Source organism: Akebia trifoliata, chromosome 12 (genome assembly GCF_017979445.1).
Source record: "Akebia trifoliata isolate Shusen 1 chromosome 12, ASM1797944v1, whole genome shotgun sequence".
Classification (NCBI taxonomy): Eukaryota; Viridiplantae; Streptophyta; class Magnoliopsida; order Ranunculales; family Lardizabalaceae; genus Akebia; species Akebia trifoliata.
In genome coordinates, this window is record NC_141386.1 from 7296935 (window position 1) to 7321479 (window position 24545).

At 36.1% G+C, this 24545-nt stretch overlaps 1 protein-coding gene across 2 annotated transcripts; it reads left to right on the plus strand.

The window, feature by feature from the left end:
• Positions 1 to 3843: 3843 nt before the first annotated feature.
• On the plus strand, positions 3844 to 24060 carry LOC147388824 (uncharacterized). Of its 2 annotated transcripts, none has more exons than XM_086419958.1 (3): positions 3844 to 4465; positions 14850 to 15076; positions 23557 to 24060. In XM_086419958.1, exons 1-3 carry the CDS (start codon positions 4242 to 4244, stop codon positions 23661 to 23663), a joined length of 558 nt encoding a protein of 185 aa, XP_086276084.1. In that variant the 5' UTR covers positions 3844 to 4241; the 3' UTR covers positions 23664 to 24060. The 2 variants fall into 2 exon arrangements, with proteins under 2 accessions (XP_086276084.1, XP_086276085.1); XM_086419959.1 differs by having other exon boundaries at positions 3854 to 4465; positions 23519 to 24060.
• The last annotated feature ends 485 nt before the right edge of the window (positions 24061 to 24545 follow it).

Consider the following 24545-nt stretch of genomic DNA (forward strand, 5'->3'; position numbering starts at 1 on the left):
CTATGAGAGATATTTTAATATAGGTGTTATTGACACCCTAACTTTTGCTTATTATACCCCAATTAAAAATAAATAAAACAATTGAATGGTTGAGAATAAGTAAAAGTTGAGGTGCAAATAGAAATTCACTCATTTTTTTCTTTTCTTTTACTTAAATTATTTTGTTTTGGGTTTAGAATTTTATATGAACCATTTTTTAAATTGTAAAAACTACTGAAATTATTTGAATGAGTGTTATAATATTTATTCTATTGAGATTGTAATTAGAGGCAAACCTTAGTAATAAATAAAGAAAATAGGCGAATGGTTGAGAATAAGTAAAAGTTGAGGAGTTAACAAAAACTCTCATTTATTTTTTTCTTAGATTCTTTTGTTTTAGGTTTAGGATTATATATGAACATTTTTTAATTGTAAAAAGCTATTGAAATTATTTGAATGAGTGCTATAATATTTTACTGTTTTCGACTAACCTCGGGCTCACCTTGTGGCATCCAAAAACATGATCGGATGCTTCAATATTGTTGATGATAAAAGTATATGAACTTTGAAAAAATAAATCTCCAAAAAAGTTATTTTTCACTGTTGTATTTCAATTTTAAGTTTGGGAGTTATTTGGAAGTTCGGTAATTTTCAAAAACTTATATCAAGCTAAAAAATAAAATTGTTTCTTGAATTTTATTTTTTTAATCTGAGGCTTCCGATGAATTTTAGAGGGTTGTGGTAGTATTGGAGTGGTGATGTGGTTATCCATACGAGTAAAAAGACACTTAGGAAGGATTAAAATCTTATTATGTTACTAAGACAAGTGTTTGGTTATTTCAATTAAAAATGTCGGTGTTTGGATTTAAATTTAATTAATAAAAAGTATAACGATTGTAAACAAAATTAAGATGGAGGGACTGCTGCAAAAAATTTCCAAGCAATCCTCCAGTAGGATTGCGTGATCACTATGCGTTAATAAAATTGCACTCGTTTTATGGGTGTCACTTCATCTTCAAGAAAAATGCAATTTATTGTCGCATAGAGTGCTCATTTTCAAGTTCCAACTTTAGAATATCTTCCAATCTTATCCATTATTTTAGAAATCCAAACTTTAATATACTGGCAACAAATTCAAATCTTAATGCCTTTCTTTAATTCAAAATCTCCAATCCATTGATCCAATTCTTCGATGGCCACATTGGCAATCCAACACTATAGATTCTAGATTTCATAGAAAAATTTAGATTCAAATTTAAAAAAAATTCAAAAACTAATTTTTTATTTTATTTTTATGCTTGATCAAAGGTTTTGAAAATAACAATTGAGACAAGGTGTACAGATAGGGAGTATAAGTAGGAAATAGCAGTATATAGGGTGGCGTTTGGAGGACTAAAGAGAGCTAAAATTGTGCCAAACGTTTTTTTAATGTATGGGTTAGAAGTTCGGAATGGGCTGATTTTTGTGAGGATGCTCTCTATAGAGATTTTGAAATTTATTTTCCTCTTCTTCTCTCCACTTCTCTACTCTTCTCTCCCCACTAAACAATCCAAACAGGAGAAATAGAGAAAATTGCATATATTTCTATGCTCTTCTCTTCTCTCAATCCAAACATAGCCTAAAGCATTTTTTGTAGTAGTGCATCATGTTGAAAGGTCACTACTATCATCAAGAGTCGTATGACTATAGTTTGAGGGAGCGTACAAATAAACCACTCTCTGAATTATAGGGGTGCATTGTGCTCTATTGAGAGTTGAACAATCGAGACGTTTGTAATGGATTTCTCCGATCTCCCAAGAATCTCCAAATATAAGGAACCCACCGATTCAATCTATGGCTTATTGAGCCACTACTTGTTTATTGTATTCATGTGTAGGAAGTCTTTTTTAGTGCCAAGAGTGGATAAGTTAGCTGATCATGTTGTAACCTTGATTAGTTCATTATTGTCTTCTACTGCATTAACAAAAACAATGACAAGTATACTAAATCAAAATGGTGATTCAAAAATGATCTATATCAAAAATATATATCATTATGATAACAAAAATATATAAAAACAAATATTTTTTACGAAAACAGTGGACTATTTTGCGAAAATCACTTAACCACTCATATTTTTCTTTTTTCCTAAAAATAAAATAGCAAGGATATCTCATCTAGATTTTTGACATATAAAAGAAGAAAGAGGGAGGGAAAGGGTAGGAGTTGGGATCGCTCCCCATATTGTTTTAATTGAACCGAAATGCTACCATATGTACCATCTAACTATAATCATAAAGTCTTATCCCAAAGATTTGGGGACGGTGGATTCCTCCATTTAATTGTATTTTAAGTCAATATGATGGAGATCTCACTTGAACAAGAAGTCCTCTACACACATTCCTTTAAAATTCTTAAAGATTATGCTCCAAGAGAAGATTTAACTTCAAAATGAGCATGCATGGGAACCTCATGCATGGTATAAAAGTGTATTTCTAACAACTTTAATAAAAAGAAATGTTCAAGATGAAAGCGAAAGACCAAAAGGAAAGTAAATTGAGGTAGTGGGAATGGGCATGAACACACTAAAATTATGGAAAACAAATTTAGACAAAATTGAATGGAAGAATAAAATTTGTTCAACCATTCCCATTTCTTGGTATAAGACTTTGTTGCTGCTGCCCGTTGTTAATGATTATTTCTAACGTAAACAGAAGGAGAACATCAAGATTGGACACTTACACATGAAATGCATTTTATAACCTGACCATTGTAAGTATTGAACTCAAGAGAGGAACAAAGGCATGATAAGGATATGTCAAGTAAAAGCACAAACATACATATAATACATACACATAGAGAAGAAATCTTTAAGTTAAGGGTCCTATGATATAACATTCTTTAAGTCATGTTACTTTATCCACCTTGAAATTCAAAAGAATCGTGATAATCTGACTACCCCACATTTGGCACACTCAATCGACTCTTTTGACGTGACTAGTTTGGGAACCATAGATTTGTATGTCTTGGGATATAAAACTGCCCTTCCCCATAATAATGAGTATCTCGAGAAAATGAGTATCCTGAGGTGTTTTAGATTTACATTCCCGAACTTATCACGTCAAGAGAGTCGATTGAGCATGCTACATAGGGTAGTCAGATTATCATGACTTAATTCAAAAACATAAAAGTTTGTTAGATTACCATCTGTCGAGTCTCATTAGGTTCTTTTTCAGTGATCAATGTTGTACCCAAAATAAATGCCCTCTCGATTTTAAGAAAAAAGATAGTTTAGTCATTTAAAAATTATTTCACACGTGTAGAGGAACTCAAATTAAAAAAATCCAAGCCCTAGGCCCAGGTCTCCAAAGTCCAAAGACAACGAGACTATTTTTTAGGCAGATCAAGTTCTTGTCTCCTAAGGCATAATACAAGCCAAATATGAGTGTGTTCATATCCATATCCGAATTTTTTTATTCGAATTTATATTCGGATTCAAATCCAATTTGGATTATACAAACTAGGACCATACCGGATTCAATCCAATCGAATTTATTGATTCAGGCCAGTCGGATCAAATAATATCAAATTATTTTAAATTATTTTAAATAAAATTATTAAAAAATTATTAAAAATTGAGATCTTTTCATTTTAAAAAAGAGGTCTTGCTCATTACATCCAATTATTATTTATTGATAAAAGATGATTTAAAAAATATAAAAATACATTTTATAAAGTAATATATTATTTGAATCTTGACGGATATAAAGATGAAACCGGATCCGACTCTGATGAAGAGGCAGCATCCCATATCCGAACCATATTTTAATTCGGATGTATTTGATGCAACCTAACTTGCCAAATTCGGAATCGGATTAGGGGGAGAAATCCGTACCATTTTAAACCTATCGTCTCTCTCATTTTGCTTTTAAATGTCCATTCAAGCCCTACTCGAACCTCAAGCTTGGAAGTCTTAAACCATTAAACCCGTACAAGAAGATGCCTAAATTAGGTTTAAATTTGGTAGATCAGATCGAAGAATCGTGAATTTAGGGTTTTGTTTCATCTCAAAGCTTAGTTTTCCTGTACTGAGCTTAGTCTTCTGATGTGGAGATTCTGTTGATGGAATTCTCCAGATTTGGTTGTTGTGTTGTTGATTCAGATGTGAGTTTTCATAGATTTTGAGGAATTTGGACTAGTAATTAATATTTACGATTGGGAGGATTTAAAGATTGGCATCAAGGAATTAGATTGGGAAAATTGAGGAAGAAATAAGAGAAGTCATGTTCTATGGGGCGACGGTATGGGATCCATGGCTCATTGTCTCTCAGATTGTTTGTCTTCAATGCTTTTACTATCTTACTCTTGGGCTGTTCATGTCGATTGTTGTCGGGACTCGTGTATCTCGAATGAGCCTAGTATATTTCTTCGATTACTCTACTCTCACTGTTTCCACAGTCACGGGATGGTGTGTCATTGCTTCGTTTCTACTTACCGCACTTGCAGGGTAAGAGTTTAATGTAGACTGTGTTTATAGCAGAATTTTACAGTAGTTTATCTATTTGAGCTACTTTTAACTGTTTATTATAATAATGCCCTGTTATTTTAATCTTTTGATTAGTTGGAGTATTTTGGAATTATTGACATTTTATGGAAATTTAGAGAAATATATCATATTGATTTGCATTCAACTTATGCACATAAATGTAAATCTTTTTTTTTTTTTGGATAGCTTACTGACCCACCCTCTAGATGAAAAACAACTACTTTGGGTTTATCCTCTAGCTTAAAAAATGAATCCCATCTGAATAGAAAGTCTTTGAGGAAGGAAGATACTTTTAAACTTTTCAAACAATTTGCCTCAAAAGAATAATATATCCAAAATGCTAATTATAAGCTCTTGAACTGAATGTTCCTTTCCATCAAATACACCAAAATCCATCTCCTTCAAAGGTCCCAACAGCTATAAAAGGTGGTAAATGCCATCGAATCCTTAGTCTTCCTTGAAAGCCTTGACATTGCCAACTTTTTGAAAAGTGAAAGAACGGAGTGGGGGAAGCAACCAAAGAGTTGAAATAACAACATGAAATGAGATCACACCACATATGCAATGTCACAATGGGTTATGATGTGATTAACTAACTCCCTAGAAAATTTGCACTTGGAGTAAAAAGTAATTGAAATCATTGCGACAATACAAGATTACATGAATGATAATCCTCAATCTTAAGAAATTTTGCTTGTCATTTTCTCCTTAGTCAAATTGCTATGAGAAAACTGACTAGCTGAACATAAATTGAGAAATCAATTACTTGTTGTTCTTGCTTTTGATTCAGCTCCTCTATGGTCAATGGGTTGAATGTGATCAAGGTTTAACTTAGACCGAGGTTTAAAAACTTGTAAGACAAAGCCTATCCGGTGAATCTCTTGGTCCAAGTTGATTTGAGACTTGAGTTGAATACTCCATTGAAACATTTAAGTTCTCCAAGAATCTACTTTTGAAAAAAAGTTAAAAAAGAGTATTGCAGCTGCAGCAGTCTAGTTCCTAAATAATTTTTTTAAAAAGAATTTATATCTTCACACCAAATAAATAGTTGGATGGTTTCAAATTCATAGATCAGGGCAGAAAATCACAATTCACTAATTTTTTTTTTTTGGGTAGTTAAAATCACAATTCGCTAATCAAACTCACAAACCCCATAGTCTCTCAACATGCATAGGAAAAGTGAAAGAATCAAACAACTTTGCTTGTCTTTAGTCTTCAAAGAAAACAGAATATTACTAAGAAATGGAAGGATTTATTTTATTGGTAGACACCCCTGCAACTTCATGCAGTAGACACAATTCTCTTATAGCTAGTGTAACCTGCTATCTCCTTGTCACAGTTATTGGAAATAATATAGCTAGTTGTTTTTTTGTCTTAATTACTTAGGAGTGATAGTCTTTTATTTAATTCTTATTTATAAGGACCTTTCTGTAATTTGATCTTTGTAATTAATATAAATTCCTGCCAAGCTCTCACAAAATAGACTTGATACAATTATTCTTAAATTCTTCTACAGTCACTGAGTCACTGGTGTTAGAGCTATCATATAAACTGTTTAGTTATTGTCTTGTGTATCTTTGGTTTCTTTGATTCGGACTTGTATTTAGACTTCAAAGTGGAACTCAAACTCAAATACAAAGAAAGAGTTCCAAGAATATCAGGTATATGTAAGATCAAATATAACATTACTAAGAAATGAAAGGATTTATTGTACTGGTAGATGCTTGTGCAACTTCTGGCAGTAAACACAACCCTTGTCACAGATTCACAGTCACTAGTGTTCAATGTTTTCAAATAGCATATGCAGTTGGATATCATCTATTTTTTTTTTTTTTTTTTTTTTTTTAAATTAGAAAAAAAAAAAAACAGGAAATTTTGCTTCTTGAATGTTGCAAAAATTCTTTAATCTTGCTTTTTGAATCTCGAATCTTGCCTTTTGAATTTGATGCATATGAATTCAGGAGTAGAATATGTAGAGAAGGTAGTTAGATTAATAAAATAATAATAATTAGAAATTAAAAAGGAGTTAAAATGAGAGTAGGATTGAATTAAAATGAGAATAAAAATTGAGTGTTTTAGGAATGAGGATATTGATGAAAGAAAAAAAATGCTCAAAATTTTGGCCATTGTGCATATATGCCAACATGGAGTATGTGGTTGATTTCTAGAAATTAGGGGTGCACATGGTTCGGATTTTGGCAAAATTAGAACCGAACCAAACATGATCGGTTCTACAATTTTGGAACCGAACCAATCCAATTATCCTATAGAACCGATCCAATCCAAACCAACCTTGGTTCGGATTGGTTTGGACCGGTTCTCGGTTCTCATACTTTCAAAATAGAAAAATTAGTATTTTTTCTTTCAAAAGATGAACCCTTTGGACCAGATCATAAATAATGCATACTTTTAAAATGAAAATGAGTTTATGATTAAATTTTGACTGAAATTTGTATAAATTGAAAATTAAAGGAAGCTCAATGAGACTAAAAAAAAATTACAATTTTAAAATTAGTATTTTTGATGGATTGGTGAGGAAACTAATTCATAAATAGTAGATTAACAAATCCAAGTCTAGGTTCGTATAGTATATTTCATCTAACAAACACGGCATAAAGGTTCTCGTAAAAAAATAAGGAATCAAACTCTTTGAGAATGTTTTTCCATAAATGGGTAGATTCATTTGAGAGTTGAGAGAGAGATTTGTGTACATTTTTTTTTAATGAGTTTTTGTTAGAAAAAAACAGAGGAGATGAAGTCAAAGACTTTGATGAGTTACCTCTTCGTAACATACTAACACAATTGAGAGAGAGATGGATTACCTCTTCGTTTTCCAACGAGGTGGCAAGGTGGTGAGTGGCGAGGTGAGGGAGACGAACGACAGTTAGATTTTCTTCAAACTTGAAGAAGAGAGAAATAGAGAAATAGAGAATAGAAAAATGAAACTAAGAAAGGGCTTTATATATATATATATAGATACTTCGGATTAGTTTGGTTCTCGGATTGGTTCGGTTCTATTATACCCTTAATCCGGAATTGAACCAAAACAATCGGATTTTTTTTTTAACAATCCACACTTGAACCAAACCATGCTCAATCCGAACCAATCCAATCCAAAAGACTTCGGATTGGTTTGGTTCTTGGATTTACCCAATCCAATGTGCACCCCTACTAGAAATCACAGTCAGAAAAGATTTTGTGTTTATGTTGATGCTTCCAATTTTTATTTATTTATTTTTTTTTTCAGATTTTAAAAAAATCTGTATATTTATACAGATTTTGTGTTTAAGGAAAATGGAAGACCCCAAGTTTTGCATGAATCTGATCCCATATTAAGAGAAACAAAATATTTCACAGGGTCTACCTAAAATTCAGGAGCTTTCTAGGTTGAATTTGGGTTACCCTCTATGCATTTCATTTTAGTCGGCACTACTATTTTTACCGAAAAGAACATTTTCTTTTGCAAGTCTCTTATCAGTTTCTTCCATCATCATTGGTCATCACGCATGTTTTTTGTTTAGCTTGTCATTTGTGTTCAATCCCATTGGTAGAACATTGGTTGATTGATTAGGGGAGTGTGAATCTAAATTAGGGGAGTGTGATGAGAATCTTATAAAAGATCTCTGGTGCACTAACATTGGTTGGTTGATTCTTCCAACTTTAGGGTCGGCAGGGGGTATCATTTTGATGTGGGATAAAGATGTTTTAAGAGTGACTGACTATCTTGTAGGAGCCTTCTTAGATTCAATTCTTTGTAATGGTGCCAATGAAGATTTTTAGTGGGTTTTCTCGGGAATTTATGGTCCAACAAAAAATGCAAAGAGGAACCAGTTTAGGAGGAGTTGGAAGATGTAGCGAGCTATTGGGATAAGCCTTGGGCTCTAGGATGGGACTTTAATGTTATAAGATTTAGTCTGGAGAAAAGTGGGACCTCGAGGATCACGAAAGGTATGAGAGATTTCAATAATTTTGTGAATCGACAGTATCTAATGGACTTCCCTCTTTTGGGAAGATCATTTACCTGGTCCAATAATCAAATTCCCTCAAGGTTATCAAAATTGGACAGCTTCATAGTGGCTAGTTTCAAAATGTGGTAAAAAGAGTTGTTTCAAGCGTAGTTTCTGATCACACTCCAATCCTATTAGAGGTGGGATATATCTAGAGTAAACCTTTGTTGTTTAGATTTGAAAATATCTGGTTGATTCATCCCGATTTCAAAGATCTTGTTAGAGAGTGGTGGAGTGAAGTCCCCTCTTTAGGTAGTATTGGTTTTATTTTTAAGAGTAAATTGAAAGAAAACTTAAAGACTTGGAATAGAGAAGTGGTGGGTAGGAGAACAAAAATGCTTAAGGAGATAGAGGTCTTGGATTTGATGGAGCAAGAAGGGGATTTTAGTGTAGTGGATAGGGTGAAGAGAACGGAGTTGAAGTCATAATTCCAAAGGGTGGCTTTGATGGAGGAATTAAGTTGGAAGTAGAAGTTGAGGATAAAGTGGTTGAAAGAAGGGGACAATAATACTAAATTTTTTCAGAAAGTGACAAATTTTCATAGAAAAAACAACCAAATTTCAAAGCTCATTATTAATGGGGTGGAGGTGTATGGGGGAAGAGAAAATCAGAGAAGGTGTTTTTAGTTTCTATAAAGATCTTTATAGGAAAAAGGAGTTCAAGAGACGTAGGCCTGACAATTTGTAGTTCAATACTTTATCTTAGGTAGATAGTGAGTGGTTTTAAAGGCCAATAGGGGAATAGAAGGTAAGAACAGTTGTTTCTTCCTTGAATAGGGATAATGCTTCTAGCCCGGATGGGTTTACCATTGCTTTTTTCAAGCATTGTTGGGATATAGTGGTCGAGGATTTATGTTGGTGATTAAGGAGCTCCAAGAAAATAATTATTTGGATTATGATTTGAATATTTCTTCCATGGCTTTGATCCCCAAGAGATAGGGGATGGGTGATTTGAGAGATTTTAGGCCCATTAGTTTGGTTGGTTCGATGTATAAAATCATTTCGAAAGTTTTGGCTTCGAGATTGAAAGATGTTTTGAAAATTTTGAAAAGGGTTGAACACAAGGAGCTTTCATAGGGGGAGACAAATTTTAGATAGGTGATGATAGCAAATGAATGCATTGGTTCTAGAATTCGTGAAAAGAAATGGGGGTTGGTAGGGAAAATTGATTTACAAAAGGCCTTTGATCATGTGTGTTAGGAGTTTTTGGAGTGTATGATGGTTAGAATGGGGTTTGGGGCCAAGTGGATCGTGTGGATCATGAAATGCATCACAACGGTTTCCTTTTCAATTTTAGTCAATGTGAGTCTTGCTGGGTTTTTTAGAGGTTTGAGGGATTTGAGACAAGGTGACTCTTTGTCTCCTTCCTTGTTTGTTACCGTGTCAAAAACATGGGGGAAACTATTTTATAGAGCCGTGGATTTAGGGAAGTTGTCTAGGTTCAAAATTAAGAACCAAGGGCCCTTAATCTCACATCCTTGATTTGTAGATGATACATTGGTTTTTCTAGAGCACTCAAGAGAGCATGTGCTAATATTGAGTCCTTTTGTGTTTTTTGAGGTATTTTTGGGTTTACATATCAATTTGCAAAAAAGCAAATTATTTGGAGTTAGTAATGTGCCGGACCTTAATATTCTTGCTGCAACGCTAGGGAGTTCTAGTGATGTTTTTCCTTTAGGGGTGTCATATTGTAGTAAGAGCATTTGGGAAGGGGTTTAGAGAGGATGAGAAGAAGTTGAGCACGTGGAAATCTAGATACCTCTCTAAAGGTGGGAGGGTTACGTTGATTAAAAGTTCACTCACTAGCATTCTAATTTATTTTCTTTCCTTGTTCTCAATGCCAAAATCAATGGTAGTCAAGCTATAGAAGTTCATGAATGACAAGGAAGAGGGAAGAAAGTATCATCTGGTTAATTGGAAATTGATTTGCATACCAAAAAAGAATGGATGTCTGGGAATTAGAGGCTTGAGACTAACCAATAAGGCCCTTTTGGGTAAGTGCATTTGGAGCTTTGGGGAAGAAAGGGGAAGCTTGTGGAGAAGAGTGATTCAAGCCAAGTATGGGGAAAAAGTTTTTTGGTTGGTGTAGTGGAGAAGCGAAAGGCTCCTATGGGTGTAGTTTGTGGAAAGGAATCCTGAAGGTGAGGTGAATTTTAAAGTGGGGAGAGGTGATAAGATTAGATTTTGGGAGGAAAATTGGTGTGGTAATTCCACTTTTTTAACTCAATACCCTTCTCTGTTCGCTTGTTCTTTTTAAAAGAATTGTACGATGCAATGGTGCCTGATTCGCAATGGTAGTTCATTCTTGTGGGATTTGGGGTTAAGGAGAAATCAAAATGATTGGGGAATAATCGAGGTGGCATCTCTTCTAGATCTTTTAAATTCTCACTAATATAGGGAGAATGATCAGGATAGAAGAGAGTGGACCCTAAGGATAAGAGGTTTTCAGTCTGTTCCCTCTATAATTCCTTGCTTCCCTCCTTTAATAAATCCTTCACAGAATCTGTTATTTGGTCCAGCCTGGTTCCTTCTAAGGTTTCTTTTTTTCATTTGGTTAGCTTCCATTGGAAGAATTCTTACTCTAGATAATTTAATCTTGAGAGGTTGGATTTGTCCTAATTTTTGCTTGCTTTGCAAGAGCTGGGGAATCCATTAGTCGCATCTTAATTCATTGTTCTTTCTCTCGTTATATTTGAATGCACTTTCTGTCATTATTTCAGTTTCCCTGGATCTTCCCTCAAGCGTTTTTTTCTCTTCTAAAAGGGTGGGCTTTCAATATATTTTCTTGCAGAAAGAAACGTCTTTGGGCTATCCTTCCCTCTTCCATTGGTTGAGGTTTTTGGATCGAGAGAAATAAAAGGGTGTTCCAAAGTAAGGAGAGTAGTCCCCATGAAGTGTTCTTGGAGATTTTGGGACATCTTTACTTTTGGTCGAAGCTTAATAGAGATTTTGATGGAATTTTGTTTGGGGACTTTGTTTTCAGATGGACTACACTTTGTGATGCGTAGTTGTTTTTTTGATAAATAAAAAAGTTACTACTTAGTTGTTAGGGGCCTTTGCTTTGTTTTTCTTTTTTATTGCCTTGTTTTCTGTGTATTGGGGGCCACCTCGGCCTCCTTCTTGCCTCTTATTCTAATAAAATTAACACTTATAAAAAATAAAAATAAAAAGAACCTGAAAAAGAGTTGGCATGAATATGTTGTCTTTCAGACAGAATGAATGGTCTATTTTTTATGCAATAGCAAGGTGAGTGATATGTCCTTGTTAGCAACAGTTCTTCAAAATGGCTCTTGTGCACCCGATCAATGGCTTCCTTAGCACCTATTGTTGCTCAAAGGCCCCATTTAGTTTGCTTGGAGTGTTTAGATTTTTTTTTGATAGGCAGTGTTTAAATATTATCACTAAAATCATATCGGTGTTAGAGTCACATTTTACCTTCAATCATCTCTTTGAAGCAAGGAATTTCTGCTAAGAGTAGATATCTTGGATGGTATCTTGATAGGAAACAGAGGCTTATGACCACATGAATTAGGGTTTCTTGGATTACATGTTGGGGATAATGGGCTTTGGGATCTGATGGATGAAGTTAATAAAAAAATATGTTTCCTCTGTCTATTTCTCTATGTTGGTAAATGGTTCTCTAGTCAATTATTGTAGAAGCTCTAGGGGGATTACGTCAAAGAAACCCTTTTTCTTCTTTTCTTTTTATTGTGGTGGTGAAAGCTTTGAGGAGGATGGAGGCTAGATTAGTGGTGGAATTTTGAACTGTTTTGAAATCGGCATGAGAGTTTGAATAATTCGTAATTACTGTTTGTGGACATCATACTGCTTTTTGTGGGAGAATTGCATTTGAAGTTGAGATTTTTGAGAGGCTTTCTTTTTAGTTTTGAAGTTGAGAACTAATCTTTCCAAAAAGTAATTTATTTTTCTCTGTGTAACAATTTAATTAAGATGGAGGGTGAACCCAATAAGATAATGCAGTGGGAATGGAGATCTCTACTCCATAATAGTAATTTATTACCCAATAAGAGTAAGGAGCCCACTACTACTAATGTTACAATGAATCATAGGCAATGTCTTTCCATCGTAATACAAGAACATCTGTGTGTTTAAAGGGGTGGAAGCTGACCCTCATACATTTTATAATCCTATTCATCACATTCCTTATCTTTTAGTAGCTCTTGATGCATAAAAACTTCATGGAGTGTCCTTTGTGGATTTTGTATTTAGATGGGGGTTGATAGTTCATTAGGAAGCTTTGTTTATTGTGTTTGCTTTGTTTTTAATTCTTTTTGGAATGATAGAAGTCCTAGAGTTCAAAGCTTCAGGAGAAAGAATACTTGACTCCATTTTGTTTTCATTGTTACTGAAAGACTTCTATCCCGGTGGATTTGCTAGAACACTGCAAACGGGATCAATTTTCCAAAGCACTTTGCCTTATTGTTGAACCCTTTGAGGTGCCAGCCCAAAAGTATCTCAAAGAGGGATCTAGGGAAGACCCAAGATACTCCACGTGAAGATAGTATACCAAAGCAGAAGGCTCTAGAGAAGTTACAATGGTGGAATAGATGGCAAATGGACTTTCCATCAACCTCGCATAACAAGCATTCATTATAATCTTCTTCCTCTTGATTGTCAATGTTGGGAGTTTCACTAGGGGAGATGCCCACATAACAAAGGCAACTTTGGAATGGACCGCAACTTTCCAGGCTAACTTGGATATAGTTCCAACTTCATAGATTTGCAATGAAGGATTTGATTGAGAATGGCCCACTAAGGTTCCTCTGCAAATTTTCTGATCTCCCTCTTACACGTACACCTTTCCATCTTTGGATCAATGCCAAAAATCTTCCAAGATCCTCTAATTTCCAATCATTTAAGTTCTTGCAAAATTGCAAATCTTACAAAGAATTCCCATTCTCCATTTTCCAGCAATGCACCCACACATTCTTTGGCTTCGAAATAGTGAAGATGGCAAGGACTTTTTTAACGGCTCATTCCCATACTGTTGAGCCTCTCAAAGTTTGATCTTATCTCTTTTGCCAATAGAGTGGACCCCCTCCTGTTGCCCTTCCCACAACGCCCAATTTGGTTCTCATACCTGGTTTCGACCACCTTTCTCCAAAGTTCCTCAGACTCCAATCCATATCTCCAAAGCCTCTTTCCTAAGGGGGCTTTGTTCATATATTTGAATTATCTAAATCCCAAGCCCCAGCGTCCCTTTTGGGAAGCAAAGATTTTTCTGCACAAGGGATATTTGAATTCTTATTGTCTCTCCGTATGAACTTTTTGATAGGTGTCTCCGATCTCTGGGTGACACTCTGATATAGAGAACAAAGATGAGTTATAAGGGAAGAGATTCAAAAGTGTCAAATAAGTAATAAAAGAAGTCTTTGATCCATTTTCAAGCATTCGAAGCTTCAAATCATCTTCGATCCCTCTGAAGTCAAAGATTCAGAGTCAAGCTTGTAATAAGCCCTTTTGCAGAGATCTGAGAGCGGAGGAATTTTTCTTTTTTTTGATAAGTTGAGAGAGGAGGATTTGTTGTTCCTTGTGCATGAAATGGAAAATTACACTTGAAATCTATTGAAGTTCTTCAGCATGTTTTGTGATTTAGTTTTACCAAGGAAATTTCTCAGTCATGTGGCATGTTTCATAATTTGGAATTTGTGTATTGTATACGTTTTTCAAAAGTTAACAAAAGGCAATTAACATTTGGAACATTGAGTAGTTTATGTCCGGGCTGCATGAATGCAATTATTAAAAGTTACTGACCTTTCGTCATATTCTTTCCCTTGACACTACTTTCTGGTGGTGCTGTTAGATCCACTTCATATTTCACCTGCTCTTATAGATCTACTTAACTCACTTGATACCGAAGCTCAATTTTCTTCTGGAACTCCTATGCTTTTGTGTGAAATATTTCTCATATAATTAGAACTATAGATATAAGTTTTCAGACAGAATACTTGTCAAAATGCTCTCTAGATGTAAATCAACTTCTTGATGATAGGCATTCCGTGTCTGTGACATCGATTGATGCAAGGTTCACTACTATGAAACATGAACGCTGTGCCTGTGCAGCAAGCTAGCTTGCAAAAAGTTAACAAACATATTTTTCGTGGAAATTATGAACATTAAGTGATTTGCCTCCTTAAGATCATTATGTATCTTAGTGGAGATTTTGAGCAGAAATTGCACGTTAGCTTGTTTCCTTGCTTTATGATGTGAGGTGCTTGTACATATGAATTTATCACTAATTTATTCATTTATTGGTCCTCAATCTGGACTGTATAGCAGTTGTACCTGCTAACAAACAAATCTTTCTTGTTTGAGCAGGGCTGGTTATATACTTCATTTGATTGAGAGAGCTAAAAAGTGCTTAGATTTTTCAGCCACCCTTTACATCATCCATCTCTTTATATGCATCATGTATGGAGGGTGGCCATCCTCAATTACTTGGTGGATCATAAATGGTACTGGCCTTGCAGTGATGGCTTTGCTTGGTGAATGGTTGTGCATAAGACGTGAGCTGCGAGAAATTCCCATAACTCGTTACCGTTCAAGTAAGAGATTTTTCTTTTCCTTGTTGACGATTTATGTTGAGTTGAATATCTGGAAGAACATATTTGAAATCCCTTCTATTATACATATGGTTTCTTTCTTCTTCTATAAACTGAATTGTGCCTCATCAAATCTACATTGTTTTTGGCCTCTCTCTCTCTTTCTCTCTGTTGTTTATCCTTGAAAATTTGTTTTTGGAACTTGAACTTTTTCTATGTATTCTGGTTTCTTCTAACAAACCTCATTAATGTCTTATGAGTGGAGTCAGTTGTGTTATTCATTTGCTTTATTTACAGTATGTACATGTACTCTATCATGGTATCTCGTATACTGCCATTTCAAAATACGTCTTCTATTAATGTGATCTAACAGTGTATAGTATATGATGCAATCAAATCTGGAAATTTAGACTAATTTGTGTGAAACTTCAAGAGAAGTTGAGTTGGAAGAGAAAAATCTCTCTTTTGAATCTGTTTCATTGAACTAAAAACTTTTTTACAACTACATTTGATGGCCTATTTATAGGCACAACAGAAATATAATTATCCAAGTGAAATGTCAACATTACCCTTACATGAACACTTAAAGTAACGAAATAAAACTAAAGAGAAACTAACTAATTCTAACAAACTACTAACGCCAACAACTAATTATTTCAGGTTCTTACTAACCAAAATAACAACAATTAACTAACTAACTAACTTAGACTGCATCATTATCTCATCCTTAAAAGAACTCGACCACGAGTTAGGCGACATAATAGGGCAGTAAATGTTGTACATTAAACACATCAGATGTGTTTAAATGCAGGGGAAGCTCCACCCTATAAGCATTATCATTGATGCACTCCATTATGCAAGGTCCTACTTTGCCATTCATGGTTGACTGTTTTCTGGGTGGGTTGAAAGAGGACGTTCGCGGCGACATGAAGCTTTTTAATTCGACGTCACTTACCCAAACTATTGGTTTGGCTTGTCGGGTCAAGGACAAATTTTCTTCTACACATCGTCAGCCAAGAGCAAACAATGATTGTTTCTTTCCCATGCATATCTCCTCACCAATGACCACTTCATCCGGGAATAACTCTGCTCAACTTCAAATTTGTCGTCTTTCACCGACTGAAATGGCGGAACGATGTCGTAAAGGCCTTTATTTTAATTGTGATGAACAATTTCAACGTAAACATCAATGTAAGACCAAACAACTCTTTCTTATGGAGGGTGCTTGACCATCCGAAGATGAAAGTAGTGATGATTCGATAGACACATGTGATGAAGTGGTTGACATGATAGATCGATTGGAAATTTCTCTTGATGCCTTAGATGGGTCTTCCAATCCACAAACCATTCATGTGCTTGGTGTTTTGAAGGGGAGATCTGTCTCTATTTTACTTGACTCCGGTAGCACTTACTTTTGTGGATCCAAGGGTGGTGAGACACACTAATGGATTATCTCCATTAGCAACCTCTTTTAATGTCATGGTCGTAGACAATGGCAAACGTATTTTCCATGGGAAGTGCCCTTACGTTCCACTTACCATTGGTCATTTTAACTTCTTCACCGATCTTTTCGTTCTTCCTCTAGGTGGTTGCGATGTTGTTTTGGGTACTCAATGGCTGAGAACACTTGGCCTAATAACTTTCAATTTTGATGAACTTTGGGTCCATTTTCATTGTTAGGGGAGCCAACATTACTTCCAAGGTATTAGAAACAAATCAGCTACTGTGGCGAGTCTCCAATGCATTACTAAGGACAGTCGACGGGGGGACAACAGTGTTATTCTCCACTTACAATCGGTTGAGACCGCTTATTCTTCTTCTAAATCCCAACATCCTGCCTTGCAATGTCTTCTCATCAGTCATGAGGTTATCTTTGCCACGCCTTCTACATTGCCACCAAGTCGGACCCACGATCACTGCATTCCATTGTCTCATGGGGCAACAACCCCCAGCTAACATCCCTATCGTTATCCTCATGTCTAGAAAGATGCTATAGAGTGTCTTGTTCAAGAACTTTTGGAATTAGGATTTATTTGTCCAAGCACAAGCCCTTTTTCATCACTCGTCTTGCTTGTGCATAAATCTGATGGTATGTGGCATATGTGTGTTGATTATCAAGCTTTAAACGCAATCACCACCAAAGATAAGTTTCTTATCCCGATTATCGATGAACTTTTGGATGAATTACATGGGTCTAATTACTTTACAAAAGTAGATTTTTGTTCTGGGTATCTCCAAATCAGGGTTCATGAACTTGATATCCCTAAAATGGCCTTTCGAACACATGAAGGTCATTACAAATTTTTGGTGATGTTATTTGGGCTCACCAATGCTCCATCGACCTTCCAAAGCTTGATGAATTTGATTTTTGGACCATATCTTAGGGAGTTTGTTTTAGTTTTTTCGATTATATACTTGTTTACAATCCTTCCTTAGATCAACACTAGGAACATTTGGAGTAGTGTTTCACACTTTACGGGCCAATAATTTGTTTGTTAAACTCCAAAAATGCTCATTTGCATCTTCAGAAGTTAAGTTTTTGGGTCACATAATCACTCCAATGGTGTGGCAGCTGATCTAGACAAGATGGCTTGTATGGTGGATTGGCTTGTTCCTCAAACTATCAAGAGTTTACAAGGTTTCTTAGGCTTTATTGGCTATTATCACAAATTCATCCATCACTATCGCTCCATTAGTGCACCGCTCACAAAGCTTCTCAAAAAAGATTATTTCACATGGACAGATGCGGCCACTCAAGGTTTCATGGATCTCAAAACCGTTGTGACAACAGCCCCAATTTTATCCCTTCCAGATTTTTCTAAATCTTTTATTATCGAATATGATGCTTCCGGTGTGGGCATCGGCGACATTCTTATGCAAGAGGGTTGACCTCTCGTGTTCACTAGCCAAGTTCTTGCTGATCGATATCATGGCCTATCTACATATGAGAAAGAAGTTTTGGCTATCCTCCATTGTGTGTCAAAATGTCAACCTTATTTACTCGGTTGCCATTTTACTATTCTCATTGACCATTGCAACATTAAACATATGTTGGAACCAAGGTGGTTAAAAGCGCTAAGCGGGGCTTAGACAACAAATTTTTTTTTTTTTTTTTTAGATTTATTAAAAATAATGCAAAAAATAAGAAATAGGAAGAAAAGAATAATGAAAAATATGCAATTGCCAGGGAAACATCAACTAATTGGCAAACTTGCGAGTCAATAATCAGTTAAAATCCACAACCCAACTAGTCAACCTAACATTTGCAATTTAAAATCCATCAAAGTAACAATTAAGAAAAATATGTAAATAGAGTATCTTCAATTTAGTTTTCATAGATATCAATAGTTAACAAAAATCCTTTAATCTGAAGTCAATAATGTCCTCATCCCTCCAATTGATCGGGGCATTGTCACCACCACCATCATTGTCGTCGTCATCTCTCTCCACTTGAAAGTGAGTCCTAGCTTTCAACTTTGAGAAGTCTTAGAAGTATAAATACTAAAAAGATTTTTTTTATAATGCCCTCAAAGTTTTGGTGAATATTTTAGACATCCCTATGTTTAAAAAAATCTAATAAGACATCCTAGACCATGATCTTTTTGAAAAGACTAAAGAAAAAAAAAGATTTTTTTAAAAAAAATCCCGCTCTAAGTGTTGGGCGCTTGAGAAAGCTAGGCGGCTGCTTCGGCGCCTAGGCCTTGCTTTTGACAACTATGGCTATACAACAAAAATGGCTTTCCAAATTGTTGGGGTATGATTTTACTATCTCATATCGTAAGGGATGCGAAAACTTGGCAATTGATGCGCTATCACATTTACCTAAGGAGAGTTGCCTCCTTGCAATTACCATACCGATTTCTACTTGGCTGTTTGATTTTTTTTTTTTATCAGAAAAATTTATTGATGCGAGGACAAGCTGTCCTAAAACAGAGTACACAAAAGCAATTGTACCCTAATTACATTTTCCCACCTAAACATAAAATCTTCAAGGGAAAGGCCTCTAAACTCCTATAGCTGTTTACAACAACAGAATAACAAACCAAGGGTGTTGAATAGAAGATCTTGTAAGTTCTTTTCCTTGCCATCGAATGTGCGTGAATTTCTTTCTTTCCACAAAACCTAACAAATTGCAAAGGGTGTTAACCTCCAAAGAATCTTCAACCTACTAGAAAAGGAAGTGGATTCCCAACAAAAATAAGAGAATTGGGATGACACTACGGAATCTTAAATAAGGACAAGAAGTGGGACCAAACGTAAGAAGCCACCTATTGTTATTGCCCAATCTTCACCATTGTGCACCGAGATCATGGAATTCTTGCATTCTTCTGGTTGTGTGGGGCATTTTGGCTACCTTCGAAAAGCTAAACATTTGGCTATGTCTTTTTATTGGAAGGGCCTCAAATGCATGCTTAAGTGTTTTATTGCTGAATGTGATATGTGTCATTCCGTAAAGTGTTTGATTGGACGTGTCAATGGACTTTATCAATGACCTTCCACGTTCTAATGGGAAAATTTCGATTATGGTGGTCATTGATCGCTTTTCTAAAGCTGCTCATTTCATACCCTTGACTCCCCCCTATACGACAGCTCAAGCTTATGTGGACAATGTTTTTAAACTTCATGGTATGCCTAAGTCGATTGTTAGTGATCGTGATCCTACTTTCACAAGTCGTTTTTGGACGGAATTTTTCAAACTTCACAATGTTGAGCAACAAATGAGTTCTGCTTATCACCATCAATCGGATGGCCAAATAGAAGTTGTTAATCGTTGCCTTGAGACTTATTTACATTGTTTCAAGGGTCTTCAAGCCCATCAATGGATTTGTTGGCTTCCGTGGGCCGAATGGTGGTACAAAACCACATTTCACAGGTCTACACTCATGATTCCATATGATGCTGTTTATGGACAACCCCCACCTACTCACCACTTATATGCCGGGTTCCTTGTCCGTTCATCATGTTGACAATACATTGCGTGATCAGTGATAGGATTGTTCGTTTATTGAAGGAAGACCTCATTGCAGCCCAACACCGTATGAAGCAAAATGCCGATAAACATCGTACAGAACGAGAATTTCAAGTTGGGGACTTTATGTTTCTCCGTCTACAACCATATCGACAACTTTCACTTCAATCCGATACTTCTTTCAAGTTGTCACCACTTTTTTATGGTCCATACAAGGTTGTTGAGAAGATTGGTTCAGTAGCCTACAAGCCCATACTTACTGACTTGGGTATTCTTCAAGTTGAACCTGAAACTATTTTGGATCATCGCATGGTTAAAAAGAACAATGCTGCTGACACGGAAGTTTTGGTTAAATGGGTTGGGGCAACTACTGAAGATGCTACTTGGGAACCGTGGTCTGAATTTTCTAGTCAGTTTCCTGATTTTCAACCTCGAGGACAAGGTTGTTTCTCAAGGGAGGGTGGGATGATACGATGCTTATTTTAGTATGTTTCTAATTACTATATTTAGTTAATTTGTTTCCTAGATTAGAGATTATGTTGGGTGATTTTAGGCAAGTTTATTTCCTTATTTTCTTATTTGTAGGTTGAGTGTTCTTAGGAAAGTAGAGTCCCAAGTTGAGTTCAATTAGAAAGGCAAATAGAAATCTATATAAAAATGTACATAGAATGCATTGGGCATCAATTAAAATTCTGTTTCTACTCTTCTTCTGTCTTCCCCTCCTTCTGCTACTATTCTCTTTTTTTTCTGTTAGAAATCAGGTTTTATAAGAGCTTGAATCCTTCAGGCTCTTATCAATTAGATGTGGTTCTGCTAGACAAGACCCATCTCTTGATCATTGTGACGAGGAGATTGAGAATCTACGAAGGCAAGTTGAAGAAATCACCCATTGCCTTGCGAGGCAAGAACTTCTTCACATCATTATGGTAATGATGTGTCAGAAGGAGATTCAACCTTTGTTATTGCCGGGTTTTGCACGTTGAACTGAATGAAGAGAGTTTACCATAGGCACACTCAAATGAAAGAGCAAACTTATGAAGGTATGAATGTAAGAGTTGAAATTCCTACATACTATGGGAAAATGAACTTCGAAGAGTTTGTAGATTGGGTGAGCACTTTAGAACACATCTTTGGTTATAATGAGGTCCCAAGCATCATATAGTTTCCATTAAATTAAAGGGTTATGTGTTAACTTGGTAGGAACAACGGAAAATCAATTGGGAAACTAAGGGAAAGCTAAGAATCTCTGGTTGGTAGAAAATGAAGTAAAAAAAATGAACAAGGATGGGAAGGGGGACTTTTAATATCTTTTTGATAAGTTTGGGAGTCCCAACTCAAAACCAATTGGCAATGAGTGGAGAGGCCTAGAAGCTTATAAGGAGAGAGACGTGTCCAATGGAAATTTCCTGTCATCTGCCCAGGAGCTTTATGGTAGAAGTTCAGCACCTCTCAGGTCAGTGGGGAGAGGGCAACAGTCGAATCCCTCTCCCAGGTCTCGTTAGGGGTTGGGGAATCGCACCATTCTGTAGCCTCGAACTCCGGAATTGAGAATGTGGTTCGGAAGTCCTCCATTGAAGGCTTCGCAAGTACATATGGTTTCTTGCTAATGGCATTTAGGGTTTTTTAACAAAGGAAAGGCAAGAAAAATGGTAAAACAGAGAAAAAGAAAGGAAAAGACAAAAGGGGTACCTAAGATAGGGAGGGAAAGAGAGGAAGTGAACGGAGCTTTGGCCGGAAAATTCGAACGAAGACGAAGCTTGAGAGGAAAAATTGACAACACTTCAACAAGGAAATGGAGAAAAGTGAAAATGAAAAAGAAAGGAAAAGTATTTATAGGAGAATATCCTCAAGATATGTAACACATCCTATGGTCAGGGTCACCTTGGACAAAGGGTACATGATGGGTTGTCTCTGCCATCATTGCGCCCAAAGAACGAGGCGACCGAATGCCATGCAGCTCAAACCCAACCAATAGGAAAGCGCCATGTGGAAAAAACAATTGTTGGGGAAGTCGAACGAGGGCAATAAATGTGTCCTCATAAAGAAGCAATGGCTCAAGGTTGCAGACCAACCAAGGCAAGACACGTGGGACGGCTATTTAATGTGCGCATTGGGAACCAGAATTGAATTAACTCATGTTGTTTAAAAGAATGGAAGTCAAGGAATTGACTGCTTAGAGGTACTACATTATAAGTTCTTGGAAGGCTAAAAGATACTCCTGATCTTCCGAAAGGGGGCACCGTGGAGGGATAAATTCTCCGACCTATGAAGTAACACCACATATTTTTTAGGAACAGTGAAATTCACTGTTGTCTTTCTTCCGACCGTAGCTGAGCAGTCGCTCGGTTATTCAATGAGTGTATATGGCTCAAGAGAATGGGATTCCATGAATAAAAAGGGATCTAATCCCTGGGATTTCGGGATTTGGACGACATAACTAAATGGGACTCTTGGAAAGAGGATCTTGCACAACTCTTATCCCAAAAAAGGAGATAAGGTTGTTAACGTGTAAAATAAGATCCTTATTCTATAAATAGGGATGAATCCCCACATCTAAGGTAAGAAAATTATGAGTACTTAATCTTTGTTAAGAATTTCATAGAATCTAACTTAAGCATCGAAGGCTCTGTGGAATAAGGATCATGGACGAATTCCAGGAGGGGCAGTACATCATATTGAAGAAAATGAGATCTCGAGGCAATCACAAATTTGACCTCTACATGAATGACTAAGAAGCAGGGTGGCCTTGGTTTGAGGAAGTTTGGGTGGATGAATTTTGCAATCCTTGGTAAGTGGTTGTGGAGGTTTCGGTGAGGAGGAGGATGGGTTGTGGAGGAAGGTTATAGCAAGCAAGTTCGGGGTACAAGAGATTGAGTGGTAGAGTGGGGCTGCTAAGGGTCCTTTTTGGGTATAGGGTTTGGGAAGGAATTATTAAGGGGATGCCCATCTTTTGGAGGAGAGTGAGATTTACGGTGAGGAGGGGGAACACGATTTGGTTATAGAAGGATTGTTGGTGTGGGGATGTGTCTATTTAGGAAAAATTCCCACTTCTTTATGAGCTGTCTTTGAAGAAAGGGAGAGCTATTTCTTCTTTCAGGGTGGGGGAAGGAGGAGATGTAGCTTGTTCAGTTTAGTGGGCTGTTTTCCAAAGACGGTTTGCTCCTTGTTCGAGTCTTGGCTCTATTGGGACGTCTCTTTTATTGGGGTGAAGATGATTTTGTGGAGTCTTTAAAGTTTGTCAAGGGATTTTCTTTGAAGATTTCCTTGTAAGATGAGATAAAGTTTGTAATTTGGTTGTTTTGTAGTCAGTCTTTGTCGGGGCTTTTTGGTCCCACTTTGTTTCTTTCAGTTCACCTTGACTACTTTGTATTCTTGTTTTTTTCTTTAGTAAATTTTCTTTGCTTATAAAAAAGAAAGAAGTTTGAAATGACATTCAATTTTTTGAACACTTACTATTTGAGATTTCTTCCATGCAGATGTTTGATGTTTGACTGACAGAGAGAAAACTCTACAGGCAAGGGCAAGAGCATTTATGGCAAAAAAAATTGCAGACAGGTGATCAGGATTTGTTCATTGCTTTGGAGGAGTTTTTGGTTAAAGCTTGTGAGATACCCAATTTGATAATGTGAGTGAGATGAGAATGAAGGTCCTGAACCTCATTTACTATTGTCCGTTCTATTTTCCATTTACCGACAACAAATTCAGGACTGGACCACGGCATGACGCCTTTCTCAAAAAATAAGTAGTTTATGAATTGTATGGGGAAATCTGAGCTGTAGTGGTAAATAGTATTTAGAGAGACTTTGTTCATTGTCCATGGGATTCAGGTCAATGAGGATCTTATTAAAGCTAAATCTTAATTGATATTTCCAGGTCAGGGGAGTGAGCTTTTTAGCTGGATGAAACCAACAAGGTTTTGGTATTCTTTATCTACCGATAGACATATTGTGCCCAATTGTTGGAATTTAATTGTTTGATCTTTTATAATATCATCTATATATGACTTTCTGTTTAATAATTTTGCATCCATATTTTAAACAGGTTGTTGATCTGAAATCTAAGTGTTTTGTTTAGTCTGTCTTTGAGGCATAAAGCATCTCTCTTTTCCAAATCCTTCGGAAAAACTTCCTTCTCTCTCTCCACTCCACCTGTGTTTCCAAACTGATGACAAACCCATTGACAGTGGTTGCCTGTGTGTGACTAATTATAATGATCTAAATGCCCTCATCTTAAACCTCTAATAAAAACCATTGATTTCTTCTCCCCAAAATCATTGTTTTCTTTTAACCTCCTGGACCTCATCTTCAATCCATCCTCTTCAAGCTCTTGCCAAGAACCCTTTTGAATTTTTTTATCCCCAAACATCTATCCTCGTCAACTTCTCCACAATTCCTATCTTGTTCTTGAGATTTGAAGATTGAAGGAGAGAGAAACTTCATGTTTAAGACTGGGTTAAAAACTTTTAACCTACAAGTTGAAAGACAACTTGAGCTTTTGGAGAAA